The 14,828-nt window shown below is 41.5% G+C and overlaps 1 protein-coding gene across 2 annotated transcripts in view; it reads right to left on the bottom strand.

Annotated features, from left to right (window-relative positions):
* Positions 1–14,828, bottom strand: part of LOC115146789 (latent-transforming growth factor beta-binding protein 2-like) — a 156,998-nt gene that overhangs the window by 126,061 nt on the left and 16,109 nt on the right. For both annotated transcript variants that reach the window (XM_065004237.1, XM_065004238.1), the window contains exon 3: positions 3,597–3,852. In XM_065004237.1, coding sequence (XP_064860309.1) covers positions 3,597–3,852 — 256 coding nt within the window. The remainder of the gene's footprint in view (positions 1–3,596; positions 3,853–14,828) is intronic.

Genomic DNA, 14,828 nt, shown 5'->3' with positions numbered 1-14,828 from the left:
CCAGCCACCCAAGTCATAGACTGTTCTCTCTGCTACTGCACAGCAAGCGGTGCCAGAGTGCCAAGTCAGGGACCAAAAGGCTCCTTAACAGCTTCTACCCCCAAGCCATAAGACTACTGACCAGTTAATCAAATGGCTACCCAGACTATTTACATTGACCCCTTTACTTTATCTACAGTTGGTCGGAAGTTTACATACACCTTAGCTAACTACATTTAAACTCAGTTTTCACAATTCCTGACATTTAATCAGAGTGAAAATTCCCTGTCTTAGGTCAGTTAGGATCACCACTTTATTTTAAGAATGTGAACATGTCAGAATAATAGTAGAATGAATGATTTATTTCAGCTTTTATTTATTTTATCATTTCCCCAGTAGGTCAGGAGTTTACATACACTCAATTAGTATTTAGTAGCATTGTCTTTAAATTGTTTAACTTGGGTCAAACGTTTCGGGTAGCCTTCCACAAGCTTCCCACAATAAGTTGAGTGAATTTTGGCCCATTCCTCCTATAGGCCTCCTTGGTCGCACACACTTTTTCAGTTCTGCCCACACCTTTTCTATAGGATTGAGGTCAGGGCTTTGTGATGGCCTCTCCAATACCTCGATTTTGTTGTCCTAAAGCCATTTGGCCACAACTTTGGAAGTATGCTTGGGGCCATTGTCCATTTGGAAGATGCATTTGCGACCAAGCTTTAACTTCCTGACTGATGTCTTGAGATGTTGCTTCAATATATCCACATAATTTTGCTCCCTCATGTTGCCATCTATTTTGTGAAGTGCACCAGTCCCTCCTGCAGCAAAGCACCCCCACAACATGATGCTGCCACCCCCGTGCTTCACGGTTGGGATGGTGTTCTTCGGCTTGCAAGCGTCCCCCTTTTCCTCCATACATAACGATGGTCATTATGGCTAACCATTTCTATTTTTGTTTCATCAGACCAGAGGACATTTCTCCAAAAAGTACAACCTTAGTCCCCATGTGCAGTTGCAAACCGTAGTCTGGCCTTTATGGCGGTTTTGGAGCAGTGGCTTCTTCATTGCTGAGCGGCCTTTCAGGTTATGTCGATATAGGACTTGTTTTTACTGTGGATATAGATACGTTTGTACCTGTTTCCTCCAGCATCTTCACAAGGTCCTTTGCTGTTGTTCTGGGATTGATTTGCACTTTTCACACCAAAGTACGTTCATCTCTAGGAGACAGAACGCGTCTCCTTTCTGAGCGGTATGACGGCTGTGTGGTCCCATGGTGTTCATACTTGTGGACTATTGTTTGTACAGATGAACGTGGTACCTTCAGGCATTTGGAAATTGCTCCCAAGGATGAACCAGACTTGTGAAGGTCTTGGCTGATTTCTTTTGATTTTCCCATAATGTCAAGCAAAGAGGCATTGAGTTTGAAGGTTGGCCTTGAAATACATCCACAGGTACACCTCCAATTGACTCAAATTATGTCAGTTAGTCTATCAGAAGCATCTAAAGCCATGACATCATTTTCGGGAATTTTCCAAGCTGTTTAAAGGCACAGTCAACTTAGTGTATGTAAACTTCTGACCTACAGTGAATTATAAGTGAAATAATCTGTCTGTAAACAATTGTTGGAAAAATTACTTGTGTCATGCACAAAGTAGATGTCCTAACCGACTTGCCAAAACTATAGTTTGTCAACAAGAAATTTGTGGAGTGTTTGAAAAACGAGTTTTAATGACTCCAACCTAAGTGTATGTAAACTTCTGACTTCAACTGTATTATTATTTGTTGCACTGACTCTCTTGCACAGGCTCCATGTACACTCATTGGACTCTAACCACACACTCACACATACTACACTGACACTCCAACACACACACTGACACACATATTGACGCCACACACATTCATTCACATTCCTTCACACTTTTCACCCACGCTGCTGCTACTCTCTGTTTATCTATGCATAGTCCCTTTACCCCTACCTACATGCACATTGACTCAATGCCGGTAACCCTTCTACAGTATATATCCTCGTTATTGTTGCTGTTATTTTTATTGTCTTACTATTTTTCCTAGTTTATTTAGTTGATTTATTTAGTTTATTTAGCCCATTTTTATTACTTAATTTTTATAACTGACTCCAGGTCATCTATAAGTCTCTGCTAGGTAAAGCCCCGCCTTATCTCAACTCACTGGTCACCATAGCAACACCCGCCCGTAGCATGCGCTCCAACATGTATATTTCACTGATCATCCCTAAAGCCAACACCTCATTTGGCCGCCTTTCGTTCCAGTTCTCTGCTGCCTGTGACTAAAACGAATTGCAAAAATCGCTGAAGTTGGAGACTTTTATCTCCCTCACCAACTTCAAACATCTGCTATCTGAGCAGCTAACCGATCGCTGCAGCTGTACAGTCTATCGGTAAATAGCCCACCCATTTTCACCTACCTCATCCCCATACTGTTTATTTATTTACTTTTCTGCTCTTTTGCACACCAATATCTCTACCTGTACATGACCATCTGATCATTTATCACTCCAGTGTTAATCTGCAAAATTTTAATTATTCGCCTACCTCCTCATGCCTTTTGCACACAATGTATATAGACTCTTCTTTTTTTTCTACTGTGTTGACTTGTTAATTGTTTACTCCATGTTCACACTGCTATGCTTTATCTTGGCCAGGTCACAGTTGCAAATGAGAACTTGTTCTCAACTAGCCTACCTGGTTAAATAAAGGTGAAAAAAAATGGGAAAAAAACTGTGTATAGATTGTTCTATTGTGTTATTGACTGTATGTTTGTCTATCTCATGTGTAACTCTGTGTTGTTGTTTTTGTCACACTGCTTTGTTTTATCTTGGCCAGGTCGCAGTTGTAAATGAGAACTTGTTCCCCAACTGACCTACCTGGTTAAATAAAGGTGAAATAAATCAAATAAAAAAATAAACTATGCATTGTTGGTTTAGAGCTCGTAAAGTAACCATTTCATGGTAAGGATTACACCTGTGTCATGTCTGCTCCTGCTCCTCCCCTCCGGCGTCGCCAGAGTACTAACCACCCGTCCTGGGATTCATCATTACACACACCTGTTAATCATTATGATTCATACCTGGACTCCACTACCTTCATCATTTCCCCCCCTTAATATGTCACTCTCCCATGTTCACTCACCAGTTGATATTGTTCTTGTGTATCAGCGGTCTGCCTTAAGTTAGTGTCGTGTTCTTGGTTTTATTCAAATGTTTCACCTGCTTCCGACTCACCGCCCCATCATTACAACCTGTTGCATTTGACGCAAATTGTATTTTATTTTATTTAAAAGGGTTATTTGGCTGCTCCCCATAACAGAACCCTTTGAACAACCTTTTTAGGTCCCAGGTAGAACCCTTTTGGGTCCATGTAGAACCCTTTCCAGAAAGAGTTCTACATGGAACCCAACAGGGTTCTCCTATGGGGACAACCAAAGAACCCTTTTGGAATCCTTATTCTAAGAGTGTAGCTTATATTGGGAAAACACATTGTTCCTCCAGCTAAACAGATATAAATAAGGTCAGTGAGTAACCATCTATAAATGTCTAAATACTCCATCAGGAAGGAGGTACAGTGCAATGATGGACTTACACAGGCTGGAGAGACTGTCTGGTGGTCTCAGGGCTGGGGTTGTCTACGGCCTGCCTCTCCGTGGGTTTCCTCCTAGGCTGCTCCCTCTGGAAGGGGTTGGTGCCTGGCTGGATGCGCCTCAGGGACCCTCCGGTGTGGATGTACACCTGCTCTGGGGCAGCCTCCTCGCAGCGGGTCCCCTGGAACCCAGAGCGGCACACACAGGTGTGGGGCCTGCTGCAGGAGCCACGGTTTTGGCAGGGGGGCTGGCAGTCGGCTGCAGGGGGCAGAGAGAGAGATGGAGGCAGATGTTTAACGGTGTCATGTTAGAACATGTGGCCTTTCACATAAAAGAGCATCTCCAGACATGGCCTACATTATCTCAGCACTAGCCAGCTTTACTTTAAGTGATTCAATCAAAGACCAATTAGTTGTGTGTCCATGCCGTTGCTTTTACTCTGGTTTCCTTATAGTACAAAGCCTGGAGGGAATGTCATGTTCAATTTCACCTGAGCCCAAGACAGCCCTGTTAAGTCTAAATGTATGTGATCTCTTACATTTAACCCATTTCTCACTAAGGTAAGTCACTTCAGCTCCTTGGCTGTGCTTAATGCTGCTGGTGCTCCAATGATCAGCAGTTTTTCTAGAAATTCCTTTGGTCACTGATTCCAAATCTAATGCGTGCTGTTACAGGGGATGTGGGGATGTGTTTTCCTTGTCTGGTCAACGATTGATGTATAAACAATAGTTCTCAATTTTCTGCAAATACAGCAATCGTTGAGGTAATTTCATGGTTATGGCAAAACAATCTGCACACGTCCAAATTTGGGCCCTCCCTGCACCTCAGTCTGGCTACTTGAACACTATTCTTAGACCTGTGGCATGAGATTCATAGCAAACAACCTTTCCATCTTGTGACACAAATGTATGCACTGGATAGCACTGCAGAATTGATGACATTGTTCTCAAACACTAAATCAGGTTGCTACTCTCTGGTGGCTAAAGCAAACTGCATTGCTCTGTCCACAGTGGTGGAATGCTATTGACACAGATGCCGTGCCACTGACAGATCGCAGGCAGGAAAACTTCCACTGCTTTTGGCACTGTGAGGAGAGCTGGTAGCTAAGGGCCCCACGGGCTGCATGGTCTACCTGCTGTAGGCTTCCTGTTTTAGCAATATGATGCCATTCAGACATGGGGTCCAGTTTGTCTGGTGTAAGAGACGAATGGACCTCCTAGGTGTCCTCTAATGCATGAGGATGACCGAGTCCTTGACTGCCACACCAAGGAACATGATTATTCTAATTTATGAACTGGGTGGTTCGAGCTCTGAATGCTGATTGGCTGACAGCCGCGGTATATCAGACCATATACCACGGGTATGACAAAACATTTATTTTTACTGTTCTAATTATGTTGGTTACCAGTTTATAATAGCAATAAGGCACCTTGCAGGTTTGTGGTATATGGCCAATATACCACAGCTAAGGGCTGTATTCAGGCATTCAGCGTTGTGTTGTGACTAAGAACAGCACTAAGCCGTGGTATATTGGCCATATACCACACCCCTTCAGGCATTATTGCTCACAGCTTGGCTTCAGTCTTTTGTTCTCTCGCTCTCTCTAATTGTATCCGAGCAATATACCTAAAATTGCCATGAAACTGCAATTTGAATTAAACTAGCACCACATGGTTTTGAATTCAACACAACTTTCTCACAACATGATGTATGCTAATTGAGAGTATGCAATACAAACAGTCAATCATCGCAACATGATGACAAAAGGGTACAAACTGGGATTTAAATAATAGTCCTTGACCATATTCCTGTGGTTTATGGGGAAGTCTATTTAAACCCACACATTTGCTAGAGCATTAGTTTGAACTGCTTTGGGGAAAATCCAGCCCTTTCTGATGAAGTATACTATACATTCAGTCAGGGAAATGATGATGAATTATACTACACATTCAGTCAGGGAAATGATGATGAAGTATACTACACATTCAGTCAGGAAAATGATGATGAAGTATACTACACATTCAGTCAGGGAAATGATGATGAAGTATACTACACATTCAGTCAGGGAAATGTAACTTGGTATGTGATCTGAGTTTTCTAGTACACTATGGGATAAAATAAGAAATGCTTTGTCTCTATTTGGCAAAGAGTTAAATATATCATCGTGTCCAGAGTCTGTTCAACCTCAGAGATTACAAGGGTTTGAGGAAAACTTTGAGGATCAAACAGTCCAAGGAGTTGATTGACATATGAGGTAGAGTTCAGTAAATGAGCAACCCCCCCCCTTCCCATTCCACCCCTCCCAACCACCACACCCACTCTGACACCATGCCATCTGAATTGGAACAAATATGTATACTAATTTATCAATTTGTGTAACTGGCCTAGAAAATTGCCTAATTGTACAGTTGGTATACATCACAGTTTGTGTATGTGACCCTGAATACATGACCCTCTTCAGCTCTGTCGCCCAACAGCAGTCATTAAAGTGACACAATGTGGCACCAAACATGCATTCCATTAATTGACAATGGGCTTGGCTGGGTAGTGGGCACTGACCCTGACCCTTCTGACTCTTACTAGAGTCCCACACAAGCCTGGCTGCTGCAGTGTCGCTGTCTGTCTCTCTTCCCTTGGTCTGTCCTGCTGCATGGGGCTGGCCTGCCTCCCTGCCTGGCTGGTGAACACTTTGTCGCGGTAATTGCTGTCGTGCAGATTTTTCTTGCACATCATTAAAACTAATTGCCTCACATTCCATCTATTTCACAAATATGTGGTTTAATTATTGCATTGGGGAATAATAATAAATACTCATTTTCTTTGAAACACTAAACAGAAGTTGGGAAACATATACCTGGCAGGGTCATTGTTGTGGTTAATTATGACTGAGACTGAATGAGCAATTTAAAGCAACAGATTCCAGAGCCAGTTGTCTGAAAAGTGCATAAACGTGGGCATTACTGGACCTGGTCATTCAATGGAAGCATGTACTCCATGTAATCCAAGCAAGCAGATACTGTCCATTAATCACAGCTCTACTTTGTGAGCTCAGTTCAAACATGTAACTGTATGAATGTGAAATCCAGTTCAAGTTCCTTAAACCAATCTCCAGTCCATGTTCTGTCCTTAAAACCAATCTCCAGTCCATGTTCTGTCCTTAAAACCAATCTCCAGTCCAAGTTCTGTCCTTAAAACCAATCTCCAGTCCATGTTCTGTCCTTAAAACCAATCTCCAGTCCATGTTCTGTCCTTAAAATCAATCTCCAGTCCATGTTCTGTCCTTAAAACCAATCTCCAGTCCATGTTCTGTCCTTAAAACCAATCTCCAGTCCAAGTTCTGTCCTTAAAACCAATCTCCAGTCCATGTTCTGTCCTTAAAACCAATCTCCAGCCCAAGTTCTGTCCTTAAAATCAATCTCCAGTCCAAGTTATTTCAGGGCAGTTTTAAGGAAGGGAGAGATGTCAGGGGGATAACAGTCCTGAACAAATCCATGACAGCTGAGGACTACTGCAGAATCCCTAATTTCCAAACAACATTCACTCTGTGGCCAAAGTAATCCTGTACAACAGACCATAAAAACATTCTAAAAAAGCATGCATATACAGTATTTGAAGATAATGTATTGTATGAGTTCTTGATTGATTTAGTGGTAAATTGTGTATATTAAAATAAGATCCACTAGTGATGGGAGAAACAATCAATACAGTTACAGATCGGGATATCATTTGACAATATATCACAATATAATTTTTGTCAGTATCGTAATATAATTTTTGCGCTAGACAGCTGTACCTTCGCCAAAACTCCAGTATTCTGCCTTTTATAGGTTGTTCTCCATCTTCTTTTGAAATTGCGAGACAACATGGTTTAGCACAATTATTCCCATGACTGATAAAATCTCGTTTTCTTATGGCTCTCTCTTGTCCCTCTGCAACAATATGTTTGGAAGATCGAATCGCAGTAAAATCACTGTATTCTTATCGGCAGACTCAACAGCCTTGGTTTCTCTAATGACTGCCTCGCCTGGTTCACCAACTACTTCTCAGATAGAGTTCAGTGTGTCAAATCGGAGGGCCTGATGTCCGGAACTCTGGCAGTCTCTATGGGGGTGCCACAGAGTTCAATTCTCAGGCAGACTCTTTTCTCTGTATACATCAATGATGTCACTCTTGCTGCGGGTGATTCTTTGATCCACCTCTATGTAGACAACACCATTCTGTATACATCTGGCCCTTCTTCCTTTGGACACTGTGTTAAAAAACCTCCAAACCAGCTTCAATGCCATACAACACTGGCCTCCAACTGCTCTTAAATGCTAGCAAAACGAAATGCATGCTCTTCAACCGATCGCTGCCTGCACCCGCCCACCCGACTAGCACCACTACTCTGGACGGTTCTGACTTAGAATATGTGGACAACTATAAAAACCTAGGTATCTGGCTAGACTGTAAACTCTCCTTCCAGACTCACATTAAGCATCTCCAATCCAACGTTAAATCTAGAATTGGCTTCCTATTTCGCAACAAAGCCTCCTTCACTCATGCTGCCAAACATACCCTGACTATCCTACCGATCCTCGACTTCGGCGATGTCATTTACAAAATAGCCTCCAACACTCTACTCAGCAAACTGGATGCAGTCTATCACATATACTACCCACCACTGCGACCTGTATGCTCTCGTTGGCTGGTCCTCGCTGCATATTCATCAAACTCACCGGCTCCAGGTCATCTATAAGTCCTTGCTAGGTAAAGCCCCGCCTTATCTCAGCTCACTGGTCACCATAGCAGCACCCACCCGTATCACGCGCTCCAGCAGGTACATCTCACTGGTCATCCCCAAAGCCAACACCTAGTTTGGATGCCTTTCCTTCCAGTTCTCTGCTGCCAATGACTGGAACGATTTGCAAAAATCACTGAAGTTGGAGACTTATATCTCCCTCACTAACTTTAGGCGTCAGCTGTCAGAGCAGCTTACCGATCGCTGCAGCTGTACACAGCCCATCTGTAAATATCCCATCCAACCAACTACCTACCTCATCCCCATATTTGTTTTGTTTTTGTGCTCTTTTGCACACCAGTATTTCTACTTGCACATCCTCATCTGCACATATATCACTCCAGTGTAAATTGCTAAATTGTAATTACTTCGCCACTATTGGCCTATTTATTGCCTTACCTCCTTACTTCATTTGCACACACTGTATACAGATGTTTCTATTGTGTTTTTGACTGTACATTTGTTTATCCCATGTGTAACTCTGTGTTGTTTTTGTCACACTGCTTTGATTTATCTTGGCCAGGTCGCAGTTGTAAATGAGAACTTGTTCTCAACTGGCCTACCTGGTTAAATAAAGGTGAAATTTAAAATTTAAAATTAAAAAGCGCAGTATCGAATTGCAATATATATTGAATTGTGAGAATCGCAATACATATTGTATCAACACCTAAGTACAGTGCCTTGCGAAAGTATTCGGCCCCCTTGAACTTTGCGACCTTTTGCCACATTTCAGGCTTCAAACATAAAGATATAAAACTGTCATGAAGTGGAACGACATTTATTGGATATTTCAAACTTTTTTAACAAATCAAAAACTGAAAAATTGGGCGTGCAAAATTATTCAGCCCCCTTAAGTTAATACTTTGTAGCGCCACCTTTTGCTGCGATTACAGCTGTAAGTCGCTTGGGGTATGTCTCTATCAGTTTTGCACATCGAGAGACTGAAATTCTTTCCCATTCCTCCTTGCAAAACAGCTCGAGCTCAGTGAGGTTGGATGGAGAGCATTTGTGAACAGCAGTTTTCAGTTCTTTCCACAGATTCTCGATTGGATTCAGGTCTGGACTTTGACTTGGCCATTCTAACACCTGGATATGTTTATTTTTGAACCATTCCATTGTAGATTTTGCTTTATGTTTTGGATCATTGTCTTGTTGGAAGACAAATCTCCGTCCCAGTCTCAGTTCTTTTGCAGACTCCATCAGGTTTTCTTCCAGAATGGTCCTGTATTTGGCTCCATCCATCTTCCCATCAATTTTAACCATCTTCCCTGTCCCTGCTGAAGAAAAGCAGGCCCAAAACATGATGCTGCCACCACCATGTTTGACAGTGGGGATGGTGTGTTCAGGGTGATGAGCTGTGTTGCTTTTACGCCAAACATAACGTTTTGCATTGTTGCCAAAAAGTTCCATTTTGGTTTCATCTGACCAGAGCACCTTCTTCCACATGTTTGGTGTGTCTCCCAGGTGGCTTGTGGCAAACTTTAAATGACACTTTTTATGGATATCTTTAAGAAATGGCTTTCTTCTTGCCACTCTTCCATAAAGGCCAGATTTGTGCAATATACGACTGATTGTTGTCCTATGGACAGTCTCCCACCTCAGCTGTAGATCTCTGCAGTTCATCCAGAGTGATCATGGGCCTCTTGGCTGCATCTCTGATCAGTCTTCTCCTTGTATGAGCTGAAAGTTTAGAGGGACGGCCAGGTCTTGGTAGATTTGCAGTGGTCTGATACTCCTTCCATTTCAATATTATCGCTTGCACAGTGCTCCTTGGGATGTTTAAAGCTTGGGAAATCTTTATGTATCAAAATCCGGCATTAAACTTCTTCACAACAGTATCTCGGACCTGCCTGGTGTGTTCCTTGTTCTTCATGATGCTCTCTGCGCTTTTAACGGACCTCTGAGACTATCACAGTGCAGGTGCATTTATACGGAGACTTGATTACACACAGGTGGATTGTATTTATCATCATTAGTCATTTAGGTCAACATTGGATCATTCAGAGATCCTCACTGAACTTCTGGAGAGAGTTTGCTGCACTGAAAGTAAAGGGGCTGAATAATTTTGCACGCCCAATTTTTCAGTTTTTGATTTGTTAAAAAAGTTTGAAATATCCAATAAATGTCGTTCCACTTCATGATTGTGTCCCACTTGTTGTTGATTCTTCACAAAAAAATACAGTTTTATATATTTATGTTTGAAGCCTGAAATGTGGCAAAAGGTCGCAAAGTTCAAGGGGGCCGAATACTTTCCCAAGGCACTGTATCGTGAGGTCCCTAGCAATTCCCAGCCCTACTATTCACTGCATGGGGCCGGGCTCCCGTTTCCAACAGAGTGCATGTCTTCAGGCCATTACTATTTGCTGAAAATTTGCCCCCTCTCTCCACCTCACAAACTTTTACAATCCTCTCTCTCAGCCCAGGAAATTTGAAACTCAAACACATATAAAAATGTCTCAAATGTATCTTACAGGTCAACAATACTACCTCCGCTAACTTGATATTGGTGCTTTTTGAAAATTATATAAATAACGACAGTGGAATAGTGATAATCTTGGGGAACCCCTCAATCTACGGTTGGAGGAAATGATGTGCCATTCAGAACATTAGGGCCAGGGAGCCATTCAACAAATTAGGATTGAGGCTCACTTTGTAGAGAATACAAATAACTAAAGAGCTCACCACCAAGGGCCCTTTCAAAATATATGGAAGAATATCTGTTCAAAGTGAAGAATGGAAACATGCTAAACTCTGGAACACTGAGCCGTGTTTGTGTGATATCAGAGAGAAGTCATAACACTAACACTTGGCCCTCACTTTACCACGCTCCCTCACCTTCTACAATACAACAAAAACCTGCTCCCAGGAGGTTTTATTAAAGCACATTTTCATAATTATTTAACTTTGGACTGACTAAGGAAAGGACTCTTGTATTTTGCTTCTGAACGGATGTCTTTTAAAATAATTAAACGGTAGGCCAGGCTCTGGGAGGTGAAATCATTTCTATTGAAGGGTAAGAACCAGAGATCGGACAGAAGCCATTTATATGTTAAGTGTTATGGATTCTGGGATCGGCTAGATATATTGCCACTTGTAGTATATGGTACTACAAGTGGAAAGAAGCAATTCTAAAATGTTTCCTAACAAATAGGTAACACTGCAGAATTGTCTCAGCAGAATTGTGGTACACTAGTATTTTAGCACCCCTGATATTGATCAGATTATTTAGGTTATTAAATAGCACAGGTTATATTGTTTTCAAAATTGAGCATTTGCACATTTCATTACCATCATTTAACATCCCTAAGAATAATTTCAGAGTTTGTCACTGTCCATTGCCCAATATATCATCCAAAAACAGAAGTTATGAATCATCCCTCTCACCTACCACTATCTAGCAGCCTAATCATTACCAGCAGAAGTGAGGGAGCTCAGCTCAGGACTGACTGATGACTGGTCCTTTGTGGTAGTTCTGTGGTACTTTGTGCTCTTTTCCCTTTATGGGAAATCCTTAAGGGGTAATCTTTCAGAAAATGGAGGTGCCCTTTTCATATCTTTTCACTTTTTCTGTCACAGTGCAGTTTTTCAACCGAATACAGTAGTTAGGGCATTCACTCTCTCTCCAACCACATCAAGTTGTCTGGGGGGTTTAGTTAACCTGAGGTTGACCCATGACATTGTGTGCATTACCTTTAGCCACACTATGTCTCTTCGCCGCACCCCACAGGCTCCCTACTTCAGCCTATAACGAGCAATGTACTGGGGGATATCTAGGGGTGTGTGCCCACTACAGTATGTGTAACTTAAGAACGTGAGAGGTCGTGGTCACCAAAACCCACAAACTCCATTCTCCTGGGGATAACATCACAACGTTTTCCATACGGCCATAGAGCCGGAGGGAGCATGATATATGATTGTCTGTGTGTTGTTCTGACTAAACTTTGGCGTGCAGGAGAGTGTAAGGCTATCACAAATTATTGTGAAATAGATAAAAGTTACTTACGTGAAATTCGTGACAGACACAAGAAAAAAGTCACCACAAAAATGTTGTATACAGTGCATTTCAATCCCAGATAAAGACCTTAGGTTACTTAAGACAGAAACAATAGGAAGAGGGTTTGTCGGGGAGGTTGGGTAGGTGTATAATGCGACGTGTATAACCCAAATGTTGTGTGTTCAAATAGCATGATAGACAACTTTGAAAGTCCTTGCTACTTTTGAACTACTTAGCATGTCAGCTAACCCTAACCTTAAAACCCTTTAACTACTTAGCTAGCATGTTACCTAAATCTAACCCTTGCCGTAACCCCTACCCCTAACCTTAACCCATAGCCTAGCTAACATTAGTCACTGAGCTAACTTTAGCCACAACAAATTGGAATTTGGAATATGAGTTATGAAACAGAAAACCACGTGGTGCCACGAACTTCAAATAAGTAATTCGTGTTTATTTCACAATAAACTGTGACAGTGTTGGGGGGGACGCAGAGGTGGGGATAGCTTTTTGTTTGGTGTTATGTATGTAAATGAATATGTGTTCTCAGTCAACTTACTTGGTCAAATAAGGGTTAAGTAAATCAACAAAAAAGCAAAGTCTTGCAGTTCTCTAGTCTCTCCATTTAAGAGATTTCTGACATATCCACTCTCTGCATCATGACACCAGTTACATCACACACAAAGAAACAGAAACAGCTAAATGTAATTGAAGAATGTATTACACTGGACAGACTTCCTATGGCTGGAGCAGTGTAGCAGTGCTCTGCTCCCCTCTCTAGTGGCCCTACATCAACAGAGGCTCGCCTACCAAAACCAATGTGTAAACAGAAAAACAACCCTTTCACCTCATCCACAGAAAAACAACTACTGTATATGGAGAGACAGTGCGGTAACTCATTCTACCTATTTTGTGGTCCATGGTAACTCATTCTAGCTATGTTGTGGTCCATGGTAACTCATTCTAGCTATGTTGTGGTCCATGGCAACTCATTCTAGCTATGTTGTGGTCCATGGTAACTCATTCTAGCTATGTTGTGGTCCATGGCAACTCATTCTAGCTATGTTGTGGTCCATAATAACTCATTCTAGCTATGTTGTGGTCCATGGTAACTCGTTCTAGCTATGCTGTGGTCCATAATAACTCATTCTAGCTATGTTGTGGTCCATAATAACTCCTTCTAGCTATGTTGTGGTCCATAATAACTCATTCTAGCTATGTTGTGGTCCATAATAACTCATTCTAGCTATGTTGTCGTCTATTGTAACGCATTCTAGCTATGTTGTCGTCTATGGTAACGCATTCTAGCTATGTTGTGGTCTATGGTAACTCATTCTAGCTATGTTGAGGTCCATGGTAACTCATTTTAGCTATGTTGTGGTCCATAATAACTCATTCTAGCTATATTGTGGTCCATAATAACTAATTCTAGCTATGTTGAGGTCCATAATAACTCATTCTAGCTATGTTGTGGTCCATGGTTCCTCATTCTAGCTATGTTGTGGTCTATAATAACTCATTCTAGCTATGTTGTGGTCCATGGGAAGTCATTCTAGCTATGTTGTGGTCCATGGTTCCTCATTCTAGCTATGTTGTGGTCCATAATAACTCATTCTAGCTATGTTGTGGTCCATAATAACTCATTCTAGCTATTTTGTGGTCCATGGTAACTCATTCTAGCTATGTTGTGGTCCATGGTAACACATTCTAGCTATTTTGTGGTCCATAATAACTCATTCTAGCTATTTTGTGGTCCATAATAACTCATTCTAGCTATGTTGTGGTCCATAATAACTCATTCTAGCTATGTTGTGGTCCATAATAACTCATTCTAGCTATTTTGTGGTCCACGGTTCCTCATTCTAGCTATTTTGTGGTCCATGGTAACTCATTCTAGCTATGTTGTGGTCCATAATAACTCATTCTAGCTATTTTGTGGTCCATAATAACTCATTCTAGCTATTTTGTGGTCCATGGTAACTCATTCTAGCTATGTTGTGGTCCATGGTAACACATTCTAGCTATTTTGTGGTCCATAATAACTCATTGTAGCCATTTTGTGGTCCATAATAACTCATTGTAGCCATTTTGTGGTCCATAATAACTCATTCTAGCTATGTTGTGGTCCATAATAACTCATTCTAGCTATGTTGTGGTCCATAATAACTCATTCTAGCTATGTTGTGGTCCATAATAACTCATTCTAGCTATGTTGTGGTCCATAATAACTCATTCTAGCTATGTTGTGGTCCATAATAACTCATTCTAGCTATGTCGTGGTCCATAATAACTCATTCTAGCTATGTTGTGGTCCATAATAACTCATTCTAGCTATTTTGTGGTCCATGGTAACTCATTCTAGCTATGTTGTGGTCCATGGTAACACATTCTAGCTATTTTGTGGTCCATAATAACTCATTCTAGCTATTTTGTGGTCCATAATAACTCATTCTAGCTATG

Source organism: Oncorhynchus nerka, linkage group LG18, assembly GCF_034236695.1.
Source record: "Oncorhynchus nerka isolate Pitt River linkage group LG18, Oner_Uvic_2.0, whole genome shotgun sequence".
NCBI lineage: Eukaryota > Metazoa > Chordata > Actinopteri > Salmoniformes > Salmonidae > Oncorhynchus > Oncorhynchus nerka.
This window is presented reverse-complemented; position numbering and strand designations above follow the sequence as displayed.